Genomic DNA, 20,260 nt, shown 5'->3' on the forward strand with positions numbered 1-20,260 from the left:
TATTTAGTCTGGATTGGAAGTGTCATGGCATCGGTGCATGATGGGTACTTCTGATCTGCAAGGCTAATTTTATTGAAATGAGGGCATAATGAACAAAAGGTTACATTCGGACCCTGGAAATTCCTGCCTTTTCTGACCTTTCTTTGTTGGTCTCCAGGCCAAAAGGTGTGGCCCCTCATCAGCCCAAAGATTCCTGCTTTTCTTTCTCTGCCCAGGGACCCCCTGGTGCTTACATGATGTATGTTTTCCTGCATTTGGCCTGTGCCCCTCCTTTCTGCCCAATTCCTGCCCTTTGCTCTGTGTCCCCCTTTCTCTGCTCATATCTAGCTATCTGCCTGCTCTAACACCTTAAGTAAGGTCAGTATGGCTTCAGACAACGCAGTGTAGTTGGGGGTATTACCAGAGATGCACTATCCTCTTCATAGTCCCCTCGGCAGACAACTTTGCTCTGGCCGCGAAACTGATTTCAGTCAGATATGGGGAATCCGTTAGTGGATGCTAAAGACTTCCTCTAGGCTGAAATGGCTGAATGAAGAAGGTGTCCTGTTTTGGGGGGGCACCATCTTATAAACCTTCTTATCTTTTAAAGAAAAAGTCTGGGATAAACATGATAGATAGCAGGGGGAAGCAGGGAGTGTGACATTTGTTGAATACCTACCATCAGTTATGGTGCAAGGCACTTTCATGGTTAATATTAATTTGAACCTACAACATTCCAGTGAGGTAGGGGAAAAGCCCAGTTACAGAAGAAGAAACTGACAATTACAGAAATTTGGAGGCTTGTTCAGGGAAACGAAAACAAAAGAACCCAATCCCATCAGTTCGGATGTTGTAGGTGGCTGAAAAGCACGTGGTTAAGGAGCAGCCAGGACCAGAAATGCTCCCCAAGTGTGAGCAGTTAGAAATTAGCCAGAATCTGGCAGGAAGGTAATCAACACGGAAGGAAAAACAGTAGTTAAATGCATTTGCTGCCGAAATTGAGCAGTTCCTGGAAAGAGGCTGGTAAGCAGAGTTTTTCAGGGAACACTTCGGGACATGTTTAGCTGCTCCTTCCCACCCCAGGCCGACTTTGTCCAGGAGCAACAGAATGGACGTTGCCGGCCAACAGGAAGATTGTCTCCTCCCCTTGCAGGGCTTCCTCTCTCCCCTCCAAAACCCCCGGGGCTCACAGGGGCCAGGAGTTTGGGGCCGATTTCCACTCGCTTCTGGACGGAGCTGGAGGGCAGGGGCGGGGCTTTGCGCCCGGTCGGCGGCGGCCGAGGTGGGCGGCGACCTGGGCGTCCCCCGCGTCACCGGGCGCGCGCTTTCCGCTCTCCCGCGCTCCCGAACCTCGCACCGGCGGCCGGCGTCTCCCGCTCAGCCCCGCCGAAGCCATGGCCAAGTCCAGGGGTCGTCCGCACCTGTGGATGTGCTTGGCTGCAGCGCTGGCCTCTTTCCTGGGCGGATTTCTGGTGGGTAAGTGTACCGACCCGGGGCCGGGGCCGGGGCCGGCGCCGCCGCCCGCAGCCGCCCCTCCGCGGAGGAGCCGGGAGCCGGGGCTGCGGGGCTGGGCTGCGCGCGGGGCGCCCTGGCCGGCTGAGCGCCCGGCCCGGCGAGCTCCGCCGCTTCAGCCTTCCTAGTAGAGGGTGGCCGAAGTTCAAGTGTGTTAAATGCGCACCGCCTGCACGATACTGTTAAGGGCGGCTGCAAGGGCAGTTTAGAGTTGCCACTATCCGCAGGGGTGAAAAAGGTGATTTCACTTCCAAGCATCGTTAAGGAGGCAAAACTTGTAGCGAATATGGGCAGCGCTGCAAAAAGCTGCCCTTCCGTAATCATTTATCACGTAAATGTTTGTGGAATGCTCCCTGTGTGTGAGGCGCTGCGCTCTGACCCAGACCCCGGGGGGGGAACAGGAAAGCCAGAGGCCCGTGTGATGCGTGACACGTGGGGAAGCGAAAAGATACCCCTCCTCCAGACTCCTTTAACCGGCTCAGAATTAGCAGCAGAATTGTAAGGTTTTCTGCATCTGTGTGACTTTTTTTTTGTTATTGTTGTCAAGCTCACCATGATGTATTTCTCGGATAAGGGCTGTTTGGGGGGGGGGGCTTCTAGTTTTGTAAAGTCAAAAGCAGTTATGTGTGTCTGTAGTGTGCATACGTGTTTGTATTCTCCCTCCAGGCTGGCTTAGTAAGCCTCTCAAAGAAACAGCCACTTCAGTGGGCCCTCACCAAAATGTAAGGGGCGAACTGCTGTCTGAGATGAAAGCTGAAAATATTAAATCATTTCTTCGGTAAGTTTGTTTTGCATATTTGATGTTAAAGTGTTTAAAATATTGCAGAGAACTGTATCAAAACTGACTATATTCATGTGAGTAATCTTGTTTGTGTGAAATTACATGATAATACATAAATTCATGGTTGTTGAAAATGTTCCTTTATATCACTCTTTAGGTAAAATCTATTTGAATGTTGCAAGAGTAAGTCTTCCCTAACTTAATGTGCAGAAAAATTATCTGGTTGCTTTATTAAGAGATGTTTCAACTTCATGTAACTTTGGACTGCAACTGAATGTTATTCTTTGTTCACCGTGCCAGGGTTTAATCTGTGATTTTATTTAAAAGTCATACTCTGTCAGGAAGATTAAGATGGTTGTAAACTCTGATTTAGAGGAAAGGAGATTAAAGCTTCATATTCTGTCTGCCACAAATTAAACCTTTATCCCATGTTGCAAACATAAGTAACACAAATAGGACAAAATGAAAACAAAAGAATCAGTGGAAATCTGCCAGTCTCCTAACAAGAGAAAAAATAACTTTCAGGGGAGTAATTATGAACTCCTTAAAGGCAGTTACCATGACATTTATTTTTATATTCAGACTCTTTCAGAGGAGTATCATAAAAAGTTTTATTGAAGTATAATTTACATAAAATAAACTGCATATAAATCCTACAATTTGGGAGTATTGACAGATGTGTAATATACTCATCAGAACACCTCCTCAATCAGAATACAGAAAATTTACAACATGCCCTTTGCAGTTTATTTTTCCATTCCCTCCCTTACCATGGACTCCTTTGCATTTTCTAGAATTTTATATAAACAGAATCATACAGTATGTGCTATTTTGTGTCTTCTTTCTTTAAAAAAATTTTTTTTGAGGGAGGGAGGTAATTAAGTTTCATGATACCTTATTATGGTTTTAATGTACGTTCCGCTTGTGGCTAATGATACTGAACATCTTTTTCCAGGGCTTATTCACTGTCTGAAAACCATCTTCAGTGAAATTCCTGTTCCCGTCTTTGACCTGTTCTCTATTTGGATAGTTCCTTTTTATTTTGTTTTTTCCTCTTGTCCTATCGAGCTTTGAGAGTTCTTTGTATTTCCTAGATACAAGTCTTTTGTTGGCCTTGTGATGTACAGATATTTTTCCCAGTCTGTTATTTGTCTTTTCACATCTTAACAGGGTCATTTGCAGGTCAGAAGTGTTTAATTTTAATGAGGTTTAATTTATCAGTTTTCCCTTCTATGGATCATGCTTTGGGTTCAGGTCTGAGAACTCTGTGACGCGTCCTAGATCCCTTTTCTCCTCTTTTTTCCCATCGCCACATTTTATAGTTTACGTTTTACATTACAGTGTATGATTCTTTATAGAGCTAATTTTTGCATAAGGTGTCATGTTTGGCTGAGGGTCATTCTTCTACCTGTGGATGTCCAGCCGCTCTCGCCCCGTTTGTTGAAAGGCTGTCCTTCTTCCACTTAATTGCTTCTGCTCCTGTGTCAATAATCAGTTGGGCATATTTGTGGGAGTCTGTTTCTGGGCTCTCCGATGCTCTACTGATCTTTGTGTCTTCTCTCTGCAGCACCACACTGTCTTGATTATTGAAGCTACGTGGTAAGCCGTAACAAGGCATTGACTGATTCCTCCCACTGTGTTCTTTTAAACAATTGTTTTAGCTATTCTATATCATTTGCCTTTTAATATAAAATATATAATAAATATGTATATGTCTGGAAAAATTCTTGCTGGGATTTCGATAATAATTGCATTAATTTTATAGAGCAATTTAGGAGTGCTTGGCATTTTTACTATGTCTAGTCTTTCAATCCATGAACGTGGTAAGTCTCTCCAATTATTTAGGTCTTCCTTTATCAACATTTTGCAATTTTCAGGATGCAGATCCTATACACGTATTGTTATATTTATATCAAACTATGTCATTTTCTTTGCAGCAAATGTAAATCATACTGTGTTTAATTTCAGATTTCATATGTTTGTTGTTAGTATATAGAAACACTGTTGATTTTGCGTCCTGTGACCTGCCTAAACTCATGTCCTAGTTCTAGGAGTTTTTGTAGATTCATTAGGATTTATTTTCTGTGTAAGAAATCAGGCCATCTTCAGTTTTATTTCTCTGTTTCCAAACTGTATGCCATATGTATATGCATTTGTCCCTGTTGTGCTGATTGTAATTCCGATACTGTGTTGAATAAAAATGATGAGAGCAAACATTCTTTCCCTGTTTCTAATCTTAGCGAGAAGCAATCAGAGTTTCACCATTAAGTCTGATGTTATCTGTAGTTTTTTTGGTAGAAACTCTTTATCAGGTTAAGGAAATGCGCCTCTATTGCAGGATTGCTAAAAGGGTTTTATTTTAATCATGAATGGGTATTTGTGGGTTCTGGCCAGCAGAAGTCCCACCGAGACAGAATTACTCGAGACTGTGGAAAAAGTCAAGAGAGCTAGAGGGAGTTGGGAGCCAACTCCACGAGCCTCTCAAATGCTCCCACATTTATTGTGTGCAATCAAAGGAGAAATCACTAACAGTTGTGTAATGGAATGCAGGAATTTAGGGAAAGACAGGGTGGGATGGAGATTGTAGAAGTCACTAAGAGTACAAAGGCTTTGTTTACCTTTAGGGAAGTCACGGGGAGAGGGGAACGAGGTACATTCTTATAGATACCTTAGAGCAGACCTCCAGACCGGCCAGGTCCCATCCTGGGACAGAAGACTATCTAACAGCAGGCACGCCCAGTGTTTATAGCTGAGGGCCTGGGTTGCAATGAGCAGAGTGCTATCTAAAACCTCACCTATGCGAGCAAGGCATCCTCTCTGCTTTTTACGGCAAGAAGACGGGAGTGCGGATGCACAGGCGCCTGCTTGCAAGGCAGTTACTGAGCACATTTGTTCTTCTTTAAGGAGACAAGCGGCTGGGATCTGTTACAACTTGTTAACCCAATCATGGGCTCCCACAGGTATTAATATTGTGTCCAGTGGGAAAAAATGAAAAACATGAGAGCTGTGAGTTCTGTTTTATTTGGGGCTTACTGATGACTGTAGCCCAGGAGATGGCCTCAGATAGCTCTGTGGAGCTGCTCTGAAGAGGGGGTGGGTGGAAGTTGGTACACATGTGGTTTTGGTGAAGGGGGTACGTACAATCAAGCACACATCTCGGCAGACAGTGACTGCTGGTCATGGGGAGGCTGCTGCTGGTCATGAGGAGCAGATGTCTCCATTAAGGATTTTAGTGCTTCTCCAGCTATGAGAAGATGCAAAAAATTGGGTTCATAAAATTTTCTCCTGAAAACATCTAAGGATTGTTAGGCCTGGTCTACCATTTTTCCCAGAGCATAGAGTTCCTCATTCCTGCTCTCTACCCTGAATTCCTTTCGGGTGTGTTGGAGCTAGGCTACTGCAGTGGCTAATGACCTAGCCCTTGGAGTGCTGGATGGTGAGGGACACTCTAGTTGGCGGTTGTCAGGTGGTTTTTCTGCATTAATTTATATGATCACAAGACTGTCCTTCTTTTCTTCCTTGCTGGTTAATATGTTGATACCTTTATTTCTTTACTGATGTAAAGAAATGGTGTTACAAAATGCTCCAGGAATGTGAAATCGTCTATTTCCCCCATTAATTCCATGAAATTTTGCATTATATATTATGAAACTTATTTATTAGGCATATGTACATTAATATTGTTATGTGTTCAAGACAGGACTAACTTTTATATTTGTGAAATGTCTTTCTTTATCTTTGGTAATAATTTCTATCTTTAAGTCTATTATATTTTGTATAAATTAAGCCACATCAGCTTCCTTACACTTACATTTGCATGATATATCTTCTTCCACCCACTTACTTTTAAAATAAACCTTCAGTAGAGAGCATATAATTGCCACATGCTATTTTATTAATTTTGGTAGTCTGTGCCTTTTAATTTGAGCATTTAGTCTGTTAACTTAGAATGTAACTATTGATATGGTTAAAGTTAGGTCTGCCACTTTATTCTCTGTTCCCTTTGTTTTTGTTCCTTTACTTCTTATTTTCTGTCTTTTTTTTTTTTTTTGGTAGTGAGGAGAGCATTTGAAATTTTATTTCATTTCAGTTAATCTTTTGACTATACCTTCTTGCACTGATTTTTTTTTTAAGTTAGTCTTCTAGAGATTCCATTATACCTCTCTAATGCTTCACTCTAGTTTTACAGTTACTGTTGTACCGTTTAACATAAAATACAGAAAACTCACATTTCTGTTTGTCCATTTACCCTTTTCTCTACCATCCTTTATGTGATAGCTATCAAAAATATCCTATATGCATACAATATAAAACCTCACTAAATAATGTTATAATTTTTTTCTTTGAACAGTTATATGTCTTGGAAACCAATTAAGAGTTAAATATCTGAGAAATATAAAACACTATTTTTGTTGTTGTTGTTGTTGTTATTGCCAGTGGTCTATTTGTTTCTGGCAATTTAGGTTATCCTATGGTACTTTTATTTATTCTGAATAATTTTCTTAAGCATTTCCTGGGTCTGGTGGTGACCAAGTCTCTTAGTTTTTCTTCACCTGTAAAATCTTCATTTCACCTTAATTTTTGAAGCACGTTTTTCTTGCATATAGAATTCTAAGATGACCTTGTTTCTCCTTGTTTCAGAACTTTGAATGTTCTTTCACTGTTTTCTGGCTGGTATTTGCATTCAGCGGGAAGTCCACAGTCTTTTAAGTTAAATACCACATGTCTTTAATTTTCGGCAGCTTTACTGTGTGCCAGGCATAGTTTTCTTCCAGTTTATTCTGTTTATGGCTCTCTGAGCTTTTTGACTGTGTAAACTTACGTCTTTCGCTGCTTTTAGGAAGGTGGTGTTCATTATTTCTTAAAATTTTCTGCAGCATTTTTTCTCTTCTCTCCTTCTGAGACTCTAGTCAAATCCAAGAATCAAATGAACAAGGTGACCTGCATACAGAATAGTGTATTTCCTCCCCGTCTCTGTCCTGTGATTTGATGAGAGCACAAAGTTCCGTCTTACTTTCGATGGGTGAACTAGAGTGAACTCTCGTAAAGAGGAATGAAAGCAGCTATACTGTTCTTATGAAATCTGAGCTTGTTTATGATGGAGGCACATCAGATATCAGGAAACCAAAATAAAAATGTCTCGTTTGAGCTGCTTGTTTGGAGAGATAGGGAAAGAATCTGTAGGCAGTAAGATGGATGTCGTTTGAAGAAAGACTCACTCATTTCTCATGCAATACATTATAAATGGCAGATTGTCTAATTAAATGAGACAATGCTTATATCTAAAAATGTTCAAGAGAGCAGGTAAAATTTAACACTGTTGAACTCTATCTGCAACATATCATGATGTGTCCAAAAGAAGTCACCTAGAAAATTACATCAGGTGTCCGAAGCAACAAGTGGTGATGCTCTTGACCTAAGATTAACATTTATGTCTGTTTATTTTAGCCCTGCTTTGATGTGTAATACAGCACAAGGTGATAAGCTGTGTATGAATAGTGCATGATGTTGTCTTGTTGGAGTTGGGTTTTCTTTCCTTTACATCCAACTAGAAATTGCACACCAAGAATGATGACAAGAATAGAGGTAGAGTGAAACACACTGAATTAGAGGCCCAAGACTTTAGTGAATGACGAAGGAGTGACCACAGTTTTGAAAGCACCTAGAAGGCATGGGAGGCGGTGGCTTTTGGTATGAGCTTTAAAAGAGTTGTTATTTTTGGACAAAGAAAAAAGAAAACCATTTGAAAGAGCCAGTGGAGCGGAAGAAGGACTCCTAGCTGATCGTCCAGCCCTGAGACCCGGGGGAGCATGTGGAATAAGAGAGCTTGCTGGTGAGCAGGGTCCTCTCAGGAAACCAGTTAATGCCCGGAGTCAAGCAAACATTCAGAGAGGGCCCTGAGGCAATATAATTGTTGACAGAGTAGACGTTTATGGCCAGTGAAAGAGTCTTGGAGGGGAAGGAGGGATTCAAGATTGGTTTAAAGGGATTAATGGAGTGGGAGCTGGTTTCTCCGCAGCCACTTTCTTGTTGGCAGGGCCACCATTGATCGTGGTCGCCCTCCCCCGGGAAGGCATGTGTTCAGTGAGGGTTACCTTCCTTGCAGCCCGGGAATCTCTTGACTGGTCCACAATCCAATCATTATGACTTCCTTCGGGCAAAGGTTAGTTTGAGAAGAGGTATATGGCCCCGTTGTGCCTGATGAAGTGGGAAAAAAATTGAGCTGAGACCCTCTATAAAAAGGGTCTGTTTTCCTCTGTTAAAAGAAACAGAAGAGGAAGTAGCTGTTCTTGTTTGTACTTGTTTCTCCTGAACATCACAGCGTGAGTATGTGATGCCTGGAGCTGCAGTGTCCAACTTGGGACCATAAGGACAAATTCAGTGAAGTTATACCCTGGTGCTCTTTTTTTTTTTTTTTTTGCACCTCTGTATTTCATTTCCGTGGATTGCCTGTAAGATGACAGGCAGAACTTCTTACTTCCATCTTAATGTCAGGAAATACACCCCCCCCCCCCCGATTGTGAGAATGCTATTTGCTCATTATAGAAAATAAAACAATAATGAATTATGTAAAGTTGAATTTAAATAGCCCTAGCTGCTCTGGCTTTCCTAAACCTATAAAATAACTTCTGTCTATAAACACATTAATACCTTTTTTTTTTTTACAAATATTGCAAGATATTAAATATCAGTAACTTGCAGTTTTGATTCAATGATGTAGAAGTGGAAAGCTTTACAGAAGAGAAGATGTTTGAGGAGTCCTAATGGTTGGTTAATAGCTTACAGGTGGGAAAGGTGAATGACAAGAAGTGGTGATACAGGGAGATTCATGTAAATAGGATGATATTTACATCTGAGAGAAGACCTTGTGCAAAGGCTCAAAAGGTGGTCAAAAGGTGGAGACGTGTTGGTATATTAAATGATACAGAGCAGAGAAGTTTATAAGGTGAGTGATGGGAAATGAAGCGTCTCCATTTGAAAGGATGGATCAGATAGAAAAGGCTGAGATGCCGCGCTCAGTGTGAACTTTATAATGCAGGGTGGAGGGAGCCACAGAAGGGTTTTAAGCAATTCATTGATCAATATGATCAGATCAGTGATTTAAAAAGAAAAGAAAACTCGCAATTTCTCAAGGTGTGATGTCTGCAACTTTCAGATTCTAGCGTTGGAACTTAATAGAAAATAATGAACAAGTTATTTAACTACTCTGTTTCCTCATTTGTAAAATGGGGACAGTGGGAGAAGGGTTGTGAGGATGAAATGAGATATACCCGGTTAAGATCCTGGCATATAGTAAGTTTTCAGTAAGTACTGATTTTCCTTTTACTGCTGATCTTACTTGGCTGTCCTGTGGTTGACAAAAAAAGCAATTTACAGATGTATTATTGCCATGCTTATGGAGGGAGGGGGTTTGGGAAACTTGTGTTGAAGTATTGTTCACCTCAAGCAAAGTGGATTTCATTCAGAACTATGTGAAGTCACTTAACTGTTTCAAGTCATTTAGACCCAGGACCAAGAGAGCAGTGCCCAAATTCAATTCAGCCAAACTGTATGGTGTAATTCCTGGAGAACAGGCAAGAGCTGAGCACCAGAGAATATAAAATAAAAATGCGTGGACTTTAACAATTGGATGCAATAGGATGAAAACAGCTCTAGAAATGTATGTTAACAAGACTGCCTGGCAAACCTGATCTATTCTGAATTTTCTGAATGTATGTCGTCTTTTACCTCCCACTTTTATTTTCATCTTAGTTCTTTTACAGCACTACCTCATCTGGCAGGGACAGAACAAAATTTACTACTTGCCAAGAAAATCCAAACCCAGTGGAAGGAGTTTGGACTGGATTCAGCCGATTTGGTTCATTATGATGTTCTCCTGTCTTATCCTAACATGACGAATGCCAACTATATATCAGTCATGGATGAGCATGGAATTGAGGTGATGCAGAATTGTTGGTACTTCTTGTACTTTATAACTCCACCTTTTTATGTGAATTGGATTTAGGGTCAGGTAAAACTAGAAATTTGATAATTTATTTTATTTTTATTTATTTATTTTTTTACAAAAGTTAATAAGGTGCAAATGAATTATTTGGTGTTTGCTATGTGTTAGGCACAGGACTAGTCGTGAGGCCAGAATGAAGACTAGGACATGGTTTCTTTGCTTAGATAAAGTCAGGCAGACATTGGAACACATTTCAGATCAATATGGTAAGTGCTAGTGAAGAGGGTGACTAGGGTTCTCTACGCAGAAAAAGGTCGCTCAGCGCAGCCTGGGAGTTAGAGAAGGCTTCCTGGAAGAGCTGATAGGTGAGTCATGAGAGATCCTAAGCCACATGAAAAAGCAAAGGTAAGAGCATTCCAGGCAGAAGAGAAAATATTGGCAAACGCTTAGAGACATACTGTTCAGTATTGTTGGGGGAACTTAAAAAGGTTTTCTGTATTTCAAGAGAGTAAAATACACAAAGTAGGCCTAGAGATTATCATACTAAGTGAGGTAAGTCAAAGATCCCACTTATATGTGGGATCTAAGTAGTAGAAATGAATTTATTTCTAAAACAGAAACAGACTTACACACATAGAAACAAATTTATGGTTACTAAAGGGGAAGGGCAAAGGAGGGATGAATTGGGAGTATCAGATTAACCGATGCACACAACCATGTATAAAATACATAAACAAGGATTTACTGCAGCACAGGAGACTACATTCAATACCTTGTAATGAACTATAATGGAAGATGATTGAAAAAAAGAATATATATATATATATATATATATATATATATATATATGAATCACTTTTCTGTACACATGAGACTAACACAATATTGTAAATCAACTATACTACAATAAAAAAGTCATCACGTTGTACACTTTAATTATATTATAGCATTGTCAATTATACCTCAGTAAAGCTGGAAAAAAAAGAATTCAAAGTAGGCTATGATAAGAGAGAAACCAGTATATATGTTTTGGGGATGGGTCATAGAAGGACTTATACTCTGTCCTAAGGAGCTTAGAATTCAACATCAGTCAATGGGAACCATTGACAAATCCTAAGCAATGGAAGGATGTGGCAGGGAGGCATTGTAGGTAGTTTGGACCGTATGCAGGTTAGACCTGGACTACGCAAGGGGCTGAAGTTGGAGTCTTAAGACAATAGACCAGTAAAAGATGATAAAGCACTGAGTTGGGATGTTAGCAGGAATGAGGAAGAGGGATGGATCTGAGACATAGCTAGGAAGCAGTGTTAGCGGGACTTGATGAGCGATGGACTGGAGGAAGGAGGTGAAGACAGAGTTCAGGATGACTCCCGGGTGTCCGGCGTGGGTGGCTGGCGGTGATGCTGTTCATAGTGGTAGGGAATGCAGACCCAGAAGCACCTGGGGTGACAGAAGATAAATTCAAATTTAGATGTATTGAGTTTGGACATGCAAACTGAAGTGTCTCAGGCCCTTAAACATACAAGTCTGGAACTGGGGCTTCATAAGTATGTTAGCTATGAATAATATTCTGAGAGTCAGTGAAATCTCAGGAAGTTTAAAATGAGCCAAGCAGTGGACTGGGGATTTGAATGCATTTGAAATAAAAGGGGCCCACAAAGAAAGCTGAAAAAAAAAGTTGGAGAAGGAGGGGAATCATGACAGTGCCACCTTTGAAGCCCTGTTTTTATACTTAAGAGGGGAACTTCTAGTTACATGAGATTGCATGCACTTATAGACGTTTCTACTACTTTGAAGACAATAATAATGATAAACCTCATTCTCATCATTGCCAATGGAATTTATCTATTTAATTATAGAACCTCATTTCAGGATACTTGCGGGCAAAGTGCATTATTCTTTTTTTTTAATTGAAGTAATAGTTGATTTACAATATGTTAGTTTCAGGTGTACAGCATAGTGATTCAGTTATATATATATATATGTATATATATATATATACACACATACTTCAGAGTGTTTTCCGTTATAGGTTATTATTAGATATTGAATATTGTTACCTGTGTTATACAGTAAATCCTTATTGTGTATCTATTTTATATATAATAGTGTGTATCTATTAATACCATGCTCTTAATTTAACCCCCTTCCCACCTTTTTCCCTTTGGTAACCATAAATTTGTTTTCTATGTTTATGAGTCTGCTTCTGTCTTGTATACAGATTCATTTGTATTATTTTTTAGATTCCACATAGAAGTGATATTGTGTAATATTTGTCTTTCTCTGTCTGACTTACTTCACTTAGAATGATATTCTCTAGGTCCAGCCATCCATGCTGCTGCTGCAAATGGCATTATTTTATTCTTTTTTATGGCTGAATAATATTCCATTGCATGTAGGTACATATATTTCATTGTGTGTGTATATGTATATACCTCATCTTCTTTACCCAGTCATCTGTTGATGGACACTTAGGTTGCTTCCATGTCTCAGCTATTGTAACTAGTGCTGCTGTGAACATTGGGGTGCATGTATCTTTTCAAGTTAGAGTTTTTGTCTTTTCCAGATATGCAGCCAGGAGTGGGCTTGCTGGATCATATAGTAGCTCTATTTTTATTTTTTTGAGGAAACTCCATACTGTTTTCCATAGTGGCTGTACTGGTTTACATTCTCACCAACAGTGTAGGAGGGTTCCCTTTTCTCCATAGTCTCTCTAGCATTTGTTATTTGCAGCCTTTTTGATGATGGCCCTTCTGACTGGTGTGAGATGATACCTCATTGTGGTTTTGATTTGCATTTCCCTGATTAGTGGTGGTGAGCATCTTTTCACGTGCCTGTTTGCCAACTGTATGTTTTCTTTGGAGAAATGTCTATTTAGGTCTCCTGCCCACAAAATGTGTTATTCTTTAAAAATGATCTGGACTACTTCTAACTTGATGTGTTTCAATTCTTGCTAGATTTTCAAAACATCATACCTTGAGCCACCACCAGAGGGATATGAGAATGTTACCAATATTGTACCGCCATATAACGCTTTCTCACCCCAAGGTGTGCCAGAGGTAAAATAAAAGACATTTTTTATTCAACTCTTTAAACCTTGCTTTGTTATATAAAACCTAAGTAGAAGACCAAAACCGAGGAGATTAATTGGATCATACATGCTGACTCATACTTTGTTCAGTGATGTATGTACTGTCCATAAAAATAATTAAAAAAAAATAAAAAGAAAAAAATAAAATAAATACATAAAAATCAGACCCTGATGAAACAGATGCCACTCTTTGAAGTAACAGAGAAACTGCTGAACATGCCTTTAATTCAGTAAGGGCAACAGATACTTTTACAAGGTTTTTTTCTTTGTTCATAGTCTTTGTTACAGATTTATAGGTCTGATTTTATAGATCATATTACAGAAGTTCTTAAGTCAATACCATGGTTGGAAATTAAACATAGTTAGAATTTTTTAAATTACTTTTATTTATCCGGTTTCTGTGGTTCAGTGTACACTGATAATTTCTTCATAACAGAACACACTGTTTAAAATGTTTTATATATTGTCCTTTTTTGTTTTTTAAACTTTGAGGATACTGAAATATTTTTTAAAGACTTAACACAGAATTAGCATGTATCTATTTATTAAGCCCAAGACAGGGAAGATAACTTTTGATGATGCAGTATTGTGGAACAAACTTATTCTTTGGTTTTCTCTTTAATTATAGCAGTATTATATATTTTTTGTTTAGTTTAATTTTTGTTTTCCTACAGGGAGAGCTTGTATATGTGAACTATGCTCGTACTGAAGATTTTTTCAAGCTAGAAAGGGAGATGAACATCAGCTGTACTGGAAAGATTGTTATTGCAAGATATGGGAAAATCTTCAGAGGAAATAAAGTATTGTGTTATTTACTTTTATAGAGAGAAGAAGATAAGATATAAGCTATAAATATAAATGATCAGCTTGCATTACAGTTTCCAAAATTGCTTTAGATGTATATAAATTTGCTGTTTTTTTTGTTGGCACAAAAAATCCTGTCACATACCTATAAAGGAAAATTATTTTTAATAATTTTATTACCAAAGCAATATTTGTTTAATTTAATGGAAGGAGTTTTATATAAAGTAAAAAGTGAAAATTACCCCTGCATTGCTCAATTTCATTGCCCACACGTAATCAATTTTAACAATTCTTTCCAGACCTAGTTCTATGAAATATGAATTTAAATATGTGTCTACTTACTCATTCTGTGAATAACTTATTTTTTTTTTTTTTTTTTTTTACAAAGAGAGCATCAGGCACTATATGCTGCATAGCTTCATTTTTTCACTCAGCAGTAATTCAAGGGCATTCTTCCACACCCACACGTTGAGAGCTGCGCAATGACATGGTGGAGTGCGTGGGTGTCTAGATGCATGCAACCTGGGTTCTGGGCTGGTCTGGTGTCCCTATTCTCTACAACTTTTACTGTGAACAAATTACTTCTTTGCCAGTGTTTCCTCATGTATGAACTAGGAATGGTCATGATAGCACTAATCTCAGAATCCTCATTAGAATTAATCGACATTATGTCTGAAAGCACTTAACATAGTTACTGGTGCTTGGTAATTTCTTGATAACTGCTTATTGAGTAAATACTTTGTTATTTTAGATGGCAGCATAATATTTCACAGAATTGATAAGCAGTTTATTTAATCATTCCTCTGTTGACAGATGCCTGGCTTGTCTTAAATTTGTTACTATTATGAGTAATTCTGTTGTGAACATCTTTGTCCCTGTGTACTTGAACCTTTGTGTGAAGAGTTTTGTAGTATAGATTTGCTCCTAGGGGTTGAATGGCTAAATCATAGTGTACAGTTGACCCTTGAACGACACGAGTTTAAACTGCCTTGGTCCACTGATAAATACAGACATTTTTGAAAAGTAAACACTGCAGTACTACATGGCTGTTGGTTGGTTGAATCTATACATGCAGAGGAATGGCAGATATGGAGGGGCGGCTGTAAGTTATACTCACATTAACCTCTGCATTGTTCAAGGGTTTAATTGTATATTATTTCAAAAGTTTAATAGGCATCATCAAATTGCGCTTCAAAAATTTGTGACAGATTGTACTCTGATAATACAAGAGTGCTTTCTGAGGATTGGAAAGTGTTTGAGTTGATTGGGACTGATGGTTAGCTATCATTTGCTACAATACTTCTGGTAATGAAGAATTCAGTATCTTACAGGATTGATTTTCCTATTTGTGGTCAGTTTGGATTGTTAGAAAAGTGTTTGCAAAACACTTTGGGCAATGTTTCACACACTACAACTGTTCTATGTAGAACTGTAAATTATCTCCACAAATATTTGTAGAGTGCTTCCTCTATTTGCCAGATGTTGGAGGGTGGATAGTAAAAGTGAATAAGACATGGCCCCTGTTCTCAAAAACACCCTCAGTGTAGCAGAGGAGAAAGATATTTAAAAGATATTTTACAATGCTTTGATCTTATCCTATAACAGAAATATATACAAAATAAAAAAGACATGTAAAGAAGGGAAACATTAATTTTGCAGTTTTAGGGACAAAAGGAATGTTTCACAGAAAAGGCAGTAATTTGTTTGGAGTTATGTTGAATAAATGAGAGTTGTTAGGTCTACCAAGAGAGAAATCATATTCAAGGCAAAGAGAAATGAATGTGTAACAGCATGATAAAAAAGCAGCGTGTAGGTTTCCTTACATTATTAAACCGATTTTCTATTAGACAGGTAAGTCAGTCATCTGACCTTTCTACACTATAAATTGCACGTTACCCCCACAGGTTAAAAATGCCATGCTAGCAGGAGCCATCGGAATCATCTTGTACTCAGATCCAGCTGACTACTCTGCCCCTGGGGTGCAGCCGTATCCCAAAGGATGGAACCTTCCTGGAACAACAGCCCAGAGGGGGAATGTGCTAAATTTGAATGGTGCTGGTGACCCGCTCACTCCAGGCTATCCAGCTAAAGGTAAGGGATGAGCCCTTTTAGAAGGCATATAAATAAGCATCTATAGAATGACATCAAAACTTTGTGCAATTATATTTGGGATTGCTGTGGCTAGGAGTTCAAAAGCCTTTCTCTTGTATGACTTTAGTTTTAAATTTTCCTGAGGTGTGGACATGGAGAGGAGAGGGGTCAGTTCAGTTCTCTACCTTTAGTAAAGGTTCAGAAACACAGATCCTCATGTCCAAAGTAATACTACTCTTAACCAAACTAGAACTTAGGATTCCTGAATTGCCCAGTGGTTTTATTCTTCTCTAGATCACACAGTTGTATTTTAAAAAATACCGATGAGTTTTTATTGTGTGTGTTATTTAATATGTAGAATGTGAAAAGTTTTGACATTAGTGTAATCACTTCCAAGGTTAAGAAAAGAACATATCCATTACCCAGAAGTTTCCTCTCATCTCTGTAAAGCTTTCCTTTAAACCCTTCCTACCTACTTCCTTGCCAGTCCCTAGGCACTCATTGATTTGCTTTCTGTCAGCATAATTATTTTGAGATTTATGTATGTTGACATCTGTATCGGTATTTCATTTCTTTTTTTTGCTGCATAATATTCCATTGGATGGATAATCTACAGTTTGTTTATTCATTTACTTGTTGGAAGCTTGGATTGCTTTTAGTTTTGGGGATATTACACATTAAGCTGTTATGGGCAGTTGTATGCAAGTCATTTTGTATATGTATGCTTTTATTTCTCTTGAGTAAATACATGGAAATGGAATGGCTGGATAATGAGAGATGTATAACTTTTTAAGAAATTAAATGTAATCTTTCTCTGTTAAGTAGCTGTAGGTTTTTAATAGTTTTTTTTTGCATCTGTGCATCAGTTTTGCATAGATAGTCATGTCATCTGCAAATAAAGACAGTTTTATTTCTTTATTTCCAGTCTGGATTTTCTTTTCTTATTGTAATGGCTAGTGCCTCTAGAATATTGTTGAAAAAAGTTGTTAGAGTAGATATTCTTACCTTGATCCTGTCCCAAAGATTGTTCCAGTCTTTTTCCGTTAGCTGTAGGTTTTTAAGTAGATTCTTTTTGTCAAATTGAGGAAATCTGCTTCTGTTCTAAAGTGCTACAGGTTTTTATCTTAGCACATTTATCAGTACATACTGGATTTTGTCAGATGCTTTTACTGCATCTACTAAAATGATGCTTAAGTTGTTATTATTTACTTTTGTTCAATTATACAGATTGATTTTTGAATATTAAACCAAAACAACCTAGGATAAACCTTACTTGGTCACAATGTATTATTCTTTTATATATTGTTGGTATATTGTGGGATTAGTGCTAAAATTTTATTAAGAATCTGTCTTTAGTCATAAGGGATATTCTATAAGTTTATTTTCTTGTAATATCTCTGTCTCATTTTGGCATCAGCGTACCATTGGCCTCAGGGAATGAGTTAGAAACTATTTCATCTTCATTTTTCTGTAAGTGTTTATATAGAATGGGTTTGATTTTGTCTGTTATGTTGGTAGAATTCTTCAGTGAATTCATATGGGTGGGTCTGACATTTTGTTGGTCAGAATGTTTTAAACTACCAATTCAATTTCTTTAATAGATGTGGCTGTTTAGGTTATCTATTTATTCTTTGTTTGTTTTAATTGAAGTATCATCAGTTACAATGTGTCAATTTCTGGTGTACAGCATAGTGTTTCAGTCATACAGAGACATACATATATTCATTTCCATGTTCTTTTTCATTATAGGTTACTACAAGATGTTTAATATAGTTGACTGTGCTATACAGTATAAACTTGCTATTTATCTACTTCATATATAGTAGTTAGTATCTGCAAATCTCGAACTCCCAGTTTATTCTTACCCACTCCCTTCCCGCCCCTGTACAATGGAATACTACTCAGCCATAAAAAATAATAAAATAATGCCATTTGCAGCAACATGGATGGACCTAAAGATTGTCATTCTAAGTGAAGTAAGCCAGAAAGAAAATAGAAAAATACCAACAGCATAGTTTAGTCATGCATATACACATACATATTCCTTTTCATATTCTTTTTAATTATAGGTTACTGTAAAATATTGAATATAGCTCCCTGTGCTATACAGAAGAAATTTGTAGCTTCTTGATTTTACATATAGTAGTAGTATTTGCACATCTTGAATTCCCATTAATCCCTTCCCACTCCAAGGTTATCTACTTTTGAGTGAGCTTTGGTAGTTTGTCTCTTTCAAAGGTTTTGTCCTTTTCATCTAAGTTGTCGAATTTATGGGCATACAGTTTATAATATTCTGTTTTTATTCCTGATATTGACAATTTCTACATTTTTTATTCTTTTCCTGATCTGTCTTGCTGGGGATTTATCAATGTTATTAATCCTCTCAGAGAACCACCTTTGGATTTCATTGATAATCTTTATCATTTTTCTGTTTCCTGTCGCTTAGATTTCTGCTCTGATTTTTAGTATATCCTTTCTCCTGCTTATTTTTGCTTTATTTGCTCTTTTTCTAGTTTCTTAAGGTGGAATCTGATGTCATTTGTTTGATATCTCTCTTTTTTTCTAAGATAGGTATTTTAATGCTCTATACAATTCAATTTTGGCTGAAAGCCAATGTTCGCATTAGGTTTTAAGCCTGACAATACTTTTCAGTCTTCCTTTAAGGAGATTATTGTATTACTGTTTGAATGACATCTTTATAACTTACTCCCAATATCTCATAAATTCTTTAAAATTTTTTTTTCAGTTATCTCTAGTTTCAGAATCTGCAACATATTTTCCAGGCATCTGGTCAACTGAAGCTTCTCTAGATATCCTTGAAGAAATAAAATATTCTTGTAAAATTTAAGAGAATTATATGAAATGTCAAACAAGTTTGTAATATATAATTCCTGTAATTGATTTTACATTAAAATGTAAATGATTTAATTTCTTACTGTTGAATTGAATAGACCATATTAGGTAAAATAATCATTGACTTTGGAGAACTTTAAATTTTTAATATAACTTCAAACATATAGCAGATCTGCAATGGTAATAAAAGAAATTCCTTTATCCCCCTTGCTCATATTCTTCCTTTGGTTTCATTTTATGCTGTTGTCTTTTTTAGAGTATACGTTTAGACTTGATGTTGAAGACGGAGTGGGAATCCCCCAGATCCCTGTGCATCCCATTGGATATAATGATGCAGAAGTATTACTACGGTACGGTTTTCTCATTGGATTTGAGAATGAAATACTTTACATTAATACGTCCATTTTCTCTTCTAAAGCCAGTGTAACCTAATTATGTTAAAAGTAACATCTTGTACCAGAATTACCCCTGCAGAGCACATCTTTTTATTCTCTAAGAAGAGCAGTCAGTTTAGTGACTAAGAAATAATAAGAAAACATTGCTGTGTTTGCTACAAATGAAAGTCTCCAAAGCAAAACTATGTCCAAAGATAAAAGTACAGATTTGAGGTTTTCCAAATAGTTAGATTTTCTTAGATTTGATACTTGTATTTGACCTGCATTTTACAAATGTGATCATGCCCACCATTTACTGGATATGTGACCTTGTACTGGCTACTCAGTCTTTCTGTGATTCAGTTTCCTTCTCCATAAAAGGAAGAAATAGCTTCTCCCTGATAGAGTTAGTGTAAGTAGATGAGGTCATGTGTGTCAATATCTATAATATGATACACATTCAAGTAAAGTTTGCTCTTATTGTATTCAAAACTGTTGTTCCTTTTCAGATTTCCTAACTTCTACTTTTTAATGTATGTCCCAATACAACTTAATAATTGCTTTATGAGTGGCTACTGTGTAATCAGCAGCTTCTCTAGAAAGTAATTTCTTTTCCTTAACGCAGTCATGAAATTCGTCTGTTTGGAATTTCCTGGACCTCATGGAAAGAGGCTGATGCTTCCCGTTGCCCCTCTCTGTTTTGTTTTTTCCTTAGCTCTTGTCACTAACACAGGAAGTGTTTTCCTTATTTTATCTCAGCTATCGCTCTTGCCCCCATGTAAGCTCCACGAGGGAAGGGAATTTTACAGTACTCGGCACCTACTAAATCC

The 20,260-nt window shown here is 37.9% G+C and overlaps 1 protein-coding gene across 2 annotated transcripts in view; it reads left to right on the top strand.

Moving 5' to 3' along the window:
- The first annotated feature begins 1,076 nt into the window (after window positions 1–1,076).
- The window catches only part of NAALAD2 (N-acetylated alpha-linked acidic dipeptidase 2), a 43,892-nt gene continuing 24,708 nt past the window's right edge, over window positions 1,077–20,260 (top strand). Inside the window, exons 1-7 of one of the 2 annotated variants that reach the window (XM_074372835.1) lie at window positions 1,077–1,451; window positions 2,158–2,269; window positions 10,025–10,211; window positions 13,175–13,276; window positions 13,983–14,108; window positions 16,017–16,203; window positions 19,313–19,406. In XM_074372835.1, coding sequence (XP_074228936.1) covers window positions 1,088–1,451; window positions 2,158–2,269; window positions 10,025–10,211; window positions 13,175–13,276; window positions 13,983–14,108; window positions 16,017–16,203; window positions 19,313–19,406 — 1,172 coding nt within the window. In that variant the 5' untranslated portion in view covers window positions 1,077–1,087. Of the gene's footprint in view, window positions 1,456–2,157; window positions 2,270–10,024; window positions 10,212–13,174; window positions 13,277–13,982; window positions 14,109–16,016; window positions 16,204–19,312; window positions 19,407–20,260 lie in introns of both variants that reach the window. The other variant, XM_074372836.1, reaches the window with a different exon arrangement.

Source organism: Camelus bactrianus, chromosome 10, assembly GCF_048773025.1.
Source record: "Camelus bactrianus isolate YW-2024 breed Bactrian camel chromosome 10, ASM4877302v1, whole genome shotgun sequence".
NCBI classification, from domain to species: Eukaryota; Metazoa; Chordata; class Mammalia; order Artiodactyla; family Camelidae; genus Camelus; species Camelus bactrianus.